This window comes from Cottoperca gobio, chromosome 13 (assembly GCF_900634415.1).
Source record: "Cottoperca gobio chromosome 13, fCotGob3.1, whole genome shotgun sequence".
NCBI lineage: Eukaryota > Metazoa > Chordata > Actinopteri > Perciformes > Bovichtidae > Cottoperca > Cottoperca gobio.
In genome coordinates this window covers 24,447,126-24,453,319 of record NC_041367.1, presented here as the reverse complement: position 1 = coordinate 24,453,319, position 6,194 = coordinate 24,447,126, and the positions used below count along the sequence as shown (strand labels likewise).

The 6,194-nt window shown below is 38.8% G+C and overlaps 1 protein-coding gene across 2 annotated transcripts in view; it reads left to right on the top strand.

Annotated features, from left to right (window-relative positions):
* Positions 1-100: 100 nt before the first annotated feature.
* Positions 101-6,194, top strand: part of ubash3bb (ubiquitin associated and SH3 domain containing Bb) — a 51,554-nt gene continuing 45,460 nt past the window's right edge. For both annotated transcript variants that reach the window (XM_029446237.1, XM_029446236.1), the window contains exon 1: positions 101-626. In XM_029446237.1, coding sequence (XP_029302097.1) covers positions 499-626 — 128 coding nt within the window. In that variant the 5' untranslated portion in view covers positions 101-498. The remainder of the gene's footprint in view (positions 627-6,194) is intronic.

The window sequence follows — 6,194 nt, the reverse complement described above, 5'->3', positions numbered from 1 at the left end:
TATATATATATATATATATATATATATATATATATATATATATATATATATATATATATATATATATATATATATATATAATTTTTGTACACAAATTAAAAACAACTGTTATAGCTCTTAGTATTGTCATTTATACTGTCTGGCTGTATGTAATGTATCACTTTTTAAAATGAGACTAATTGAAGCCTGTACACAAATAATTGATATACAGTAGTTCCAACCAGCTTAAATAACATGGAAGTCGCATTATACGATCATTTTCATATATATTGTATACTGTATGGTGCTGTACTGTGTATATTCAGTGAGAACATCTAATTTACAGTTTCCTCCAGTGGGCGGAGTAGCACGGCTCTGCCTGGCCGCACAGCGCTGCTCTCAGCTTCGCGTAGTTGCTTCCCTCTCACTCATGCGGACCCGGTCAAAGCTCGTGGACTAGCCTGAGGTGTGGTGGCGGACTGTATCGGGATTGTAGCGGACTGGGTGACCCAGTGGACCATGGCTGCCAAAGAGGACCTCTACAGTAAAATCCTCCCTCGGAGGCTACGGCAGAACCGGCCGGGTTCAGTGAAATGTGGTTCCAACCTGGACGTGCTGTTATCCATGGGCTTCCCCAGACCAAGAGCGTAAGTAGCCTGACCTAAACCCCATGTGTGTGTGTGTGAGCTGGAGGATTACATGTCAGAGGTCCTCTGGAGAGCACACGGGGACATGGCCGGTGTGTAACGGTTTTGTTGTGGGAGTTACGCTCGCGGACGGGTCAGGCGCAGCATCACTCACTCGCCGTTTCCCTGCATCGGTTGTCACTGTGCGCAGCTAGCTGGTGTTTATACAATAATACACAAGTGAAGAGTGGGAAAGAGTCGAATACAATATGATATAGCAGATTTACATACATCAAACCCGCAGAGTAGCGTCTGGTGTAACTATAGAATAAGCGAAGAGCTGAGAGGAGCCAAACAGAATTAGCAAAGTTAACAGAATAAGTGTAACGTTAGCATCAAATACAAAACAAATGCTATTATGTTTTTCTTTTGTACTCTTGGCCGGAGTTTGAATTGAAGATTTATTAAAAAAAAATACTGTCTGTTTAAATACAAGTTTTATTTTCTTACTTATTTTAGCTTTTTAAATTTGAGCACTTATGTTTCAGCCATATTCTTGTCATACGTAAACTGTTGAGAAAAGTGGAGTGAGGAGTCATGGAGTCATGATGGTGTGTGTTTGTGGAGGGGGTGTCATACGGTTCACCCTGTGTCCTCTGCTCTTACTGAATGGATGGACTGTCTTTAACTTGGTCAGATCAGTGAGTTCACATCCGTCCTGTCGGCTACAGGCTCTCACTGTAAACACAACTCTACTGTATACTGTAGATCAGCGGCCAGGAAAGCAGCAGTTCAGACTTACTAAACACTGGTAGGATTCATCATTTTCATGTTAGGCAATCCTTTGGTGCTATGTTTACTTAAAAAAAATTGTGTTGCTTACCAATTAGATTTGAAAAATATCTAAAATCATATTTGCACTAACGTTAGCCATGCTAACACTGCTGCAAAGGAGCTAGAGGTGTATCCTGTCAGAGCTGTCCCAGGGAATCAGGACACAGTGAAATGGATTCCTGCCTCTGATTATATGTTAGTGATTGAATGGGCGCTGAGTCAGTGTAGTCGGACATGATTCTGGGCTGGATAGTGTTTGTAGTACAAACACACACCCTGTCATTTAGTTTTTAAAAGCTGTCTGTTGCTAACTTGCTAACGTTAACTACTAAGCTTGCACGGTGGCTGTTTTAAAGGTATACTGTATATTATGTAACATTTACACATTAAAGTGTCCAAAAACAACTCGAACTATGTATATTTTATTGAGTTGTGTACTTACATTATCCTGAATGTTTCCAACAATTTTCAAACCTAGAGAAATCTGTCATTTTATTCAAGGTAATGGTGTAAACTGATTTTTTAAAACGTGAATCTGCTTTATTTAGTGTTCCTACAGGATTTAATTACTGGGTACGTTGTGTTTTGAAAAGGAAAAGACCTCCGCACATAATTCGGATCCTAGTAAAAACTTGCTTAACGCCGGAGGAATCCTAAACAGGAGAAGCTGACTGCAATGAAGACACCAACACTATCCTACGCTACTTCACGATGCCATCAAACTCAGTCTTTTCTTATTGTTTTGATTGAGAGATCCCTAGTGGCAGACAAAGACATACTATGCGTTTAAAGCTGAATTAACAGTTTGTTTGGGGTCAGCAGAACAAGCGGAAAACACAACATTCAGTTATTATCATCTCATAAAGGTGATATTGCAATTTTAACATGTTAGTAGTTGTCTGTCCACACATCCGGCAGACACAGAGCAACAATAACATTTATTCAGAGTTGTGTTTATAGCGACCTGATGTATTTATTTTATGTCCTGAGTTGAATACCTGTTGTCTGACCTTTAGCTCTGGACGGCTCCGTGACTGATCCCTTACCTTTTTGATTCTTAGAAATGTGAAATGTACAATTTAAGGATACACTTGCAAGTACACTTAAATGTCACAAACTTACGACAGTGTCTTGTTACGTATCGCTGAATATACAGACCAATCTTGATATGGTAAGCTAATATTAGCAGACCATTGTATTGCTCTGGCTATAGTGTGTATTCTGTCCGTTTGTTTCGCTCTGCAAATGACAGATATCATTTCTCTGTCAAATTATGTCCATTACTGTGACATCATTTTTCATGTATGATGGTTGTAATTGACTATACAGAAACATCTAGGCCTACTTCTTATTCTAAACAAACATAACAAACACAACAAACACATCACTTCCTGTGTACCAGAAGATCTTCCCAGGAACAACCTCTCTGACACCAGCTGGTCAGAACAGCAGATGGAAAAAAGTGATTTTCGGTTCTGCTTATCGGTTCCTAAACGGGCACATTGAACTGGATGGTGCTCCACTAAGCAATGCATTTAGTTTTTGTTTTGTCTCGGCACTATAGAAAGATTAATAAGAGTTGCGAACACAGGAGGACTCAGAAACTACTCTGATAACATCGTTCTCATCCCAGTCGTAGGTTTTTCTCCAACACACAATGAATGTTATTTAGCGTTTCAACTCGTATGTTGACAGTTATTTGAATTAAATAATTATTTATTTTTTACTTTTGCCAATGACGGCTAACTTGTGAATGAATAAACAATGATCAGATTATTATTGAATCATATTATTTAATAACAGCAACCTCATCAAACTGTATACAATTAATTTACAGGCTCCATAAACCCTAGGAAATTAATTGTGAATATGAATATAAATTTGAGTAAAGGTTTTTTATAAATACGTACATTTTTTCTGTGAAATAAGCATGCGATCTCTTTTGACCCCGTCAAAGAATCGAAATCGATAAGCAGAACAGGGTTTTTAAAATCTTTTTTCAGTACATACACTTAACCTTGGGAGTCTTTCCACCTCTTTCACCCAGACAGATGTGACACTTTAAGACACACTTTGTGTGTAAGTGTGAGCGAGGGTGTATGTCAGAGGAAATGTGCTGTGGTTTGCTGAATGGACGTAGCAGTCGATGATAGGCCCCCAGGCAGGCCGGCCGTCGTTGGCCTAGAACACGCTCCCTCAGGGAAGCCACAACCTCTTTAAAATCAGTTCATGACTGCTTGGCCTTGACACGGCCACAACTGTCTGTCTGCCTGTCTGTCTGTCTAAAGTGGCTGACCCACTACATTTCCTGACCAACTTCAGGTGTCCTGGTTTTGCTGTAAAAGGATTAATTCTGTGTAGAAAGATTGAATTTATCGGCTGTTGTTTTGTTCGGGGGCATCCCCACATTGCTACCAGTGTTCTCACAATAGAGTGGATATACCCACTGTCTTTATGAGCACAGGAGGATATGATTGATAATACAATTATGGAGCTTGGGGTATTGGAATAAAATTAATCTCTATAAATATATCTGCATATGAATGCAGTATCTGTAGACTACAGGACACAATTCTGGCATCGGAAACATTCTGGTTTCCGTTTGTAGTCTGAGTCGTATTGGCCAATCACGATTGAGCGAACTTTGGTTACATGCAGGTAAACAGTTCTTGTTGAGAGCAAAAGATGTGGAACACATTGACTGAAATGCGGTCTTGGAACCTATCAGCTATCGTTTGACGATGATTTATCTTTTTGTTTATTCTGCTTTCAGAAATCTGTTTATTGTTCATTGTGGGTTATAATGTAGGCCTCTAATGTGCCATCTAAGGAACTTTTCTTCCCAGTCCAGAACACTCATCGAGAGAAGACTGCATAATAAAAGTATCTATCTTATAATTTTGATTTGATTTCAGATTGAAGTCAAATATAAAATAATCTTATCAAAACCACAATTTTATGTCAAAGGAACACAGTCTCCATTCAGTTACTGTACATATTAACAATGACAGAAATCCATCTTTCCGTTATTACCAACTGACATTTCCATCATCTTGGAACCAGGAACTGTCTGTAGGTCTACTGTACATGGCCTCCTCACTATGAAAACACAATCAATTGTCCAAATTCTTCTCTCCGGGGAGAAAAAGCTTTCAGCAATTAACAAGGTACATCTCTCGGACTTTTGAATGACAGCCTTGTGCATTTCAGCTAACTCTTAATGTAATGATCAATTAGACATTAAACAAGCAGAGTCATGCTCGTTTTTACAAGAATAGCCTGACTGGGCGGCTTCAACATTTCTGCATGTTGGCACAGAATGACGAGAGAGTGAATCATTGGGAGCTAAAGACAGACAGTTCAGCTAGAATCAGATCCAAGGGCAAAAAAAAGAACATCAGAACTTGCTCAGGCATATCCTCAGTCAGAAATCTCAGCTAAAGGATACCAACATCTCTCTCTGCTTAGACAAGTTCTCACTCTCAAAGGCCCTGAGAACATCATATACACGGAGAAGAAGATAGAAGCATTGGGTCTGTCTGTGAACTTCTTAGTTTCGTTAACTTTGTGTGTTCGCTTTCCGGCTAAAATGCTTAGGCTACTGTTAAAAGATGTAATACTGTAATGCATTACCTGCACTGACTGCTGTAGGTTCATCATGAATGCTGTTTAGCTGTAAAGGCTGCTGTTCTATATCTGCAGCTTTTTCCGGTAAGTTAGCTGACACACACACACACACACACACACACACACACACACACACACACACACACACACAAAACCAACCAAATTCTAAGGATATGAAAATAAAAAAGTGAAAGAAAAATAGAATAGTTGAATAAATGTATTTTTACTGATCCTAACACAATGAAAAAGCTTTTCCCTTTTCTTATCATCTGATTGGAGGTTACATCTATTTTTATGCTCCATTTTAATTTTTAGAAGAAAATATTATTTATTGGGAAAGTGTATCTAGTAATATTGTATAATTAATGGCTCCATGCTTTAATAGCATTGCTCTCAAGTGAAGAATGAATCAACACGGAGGATTAAATGCTTCAGCGTTCAAAATGTTTTTTAGACTAATCACAAATGTTCAAAGTATATCTCCACTAACTTGACATTTTCATGATTTACTTATCAGATCCATCCAGTTTGTAATTCCTCAGTCTTGTAGTTAGTGTTTCTGGACTCCAATGGCAGTAGGCAGAAATATCCACACTGAAAAGAATGAGACGGACACAGAAGTGAATGTATCTGCTTTCATTGCACCCACAGCTGTCTTGTTAGTGTGATGGGATCACTATCTTTTCTTTTCCTCAAGTTTGGGAAAAATAATTCAAGTGAGTTCTCTGTGTGAAACTGTGTCATCTCCTTTTATACCCCCACAAGAGATGATATCCAAAAGATGTTTCATAACACGTAACAAAGTATGCCTTATAGCACTTTTAAAGCAGCTAAAATTGGACTGAATTTGCACTGCAGTGTTTTGCATGGATGTACCAATGCAGTATTTACTACCCTAAAAAAGAGATCTAGAGGTAGACTCGTAACCTGTGAGATGTGGTGTATGTGGCCTTACTTTAGGGCAACATACAGCTGTTGTCCGTTCATGAAGTAAGATTTGAGTTCTTATGTTCCATCAAATGGACGCCCACTCACTTCCTGTGTAGATAAAGTGTTTTTTCACTATTGCTATACCGGTCATAAAATGGTATACCCAGATGTACAGCCGAAGACATTGTGATGGATGAC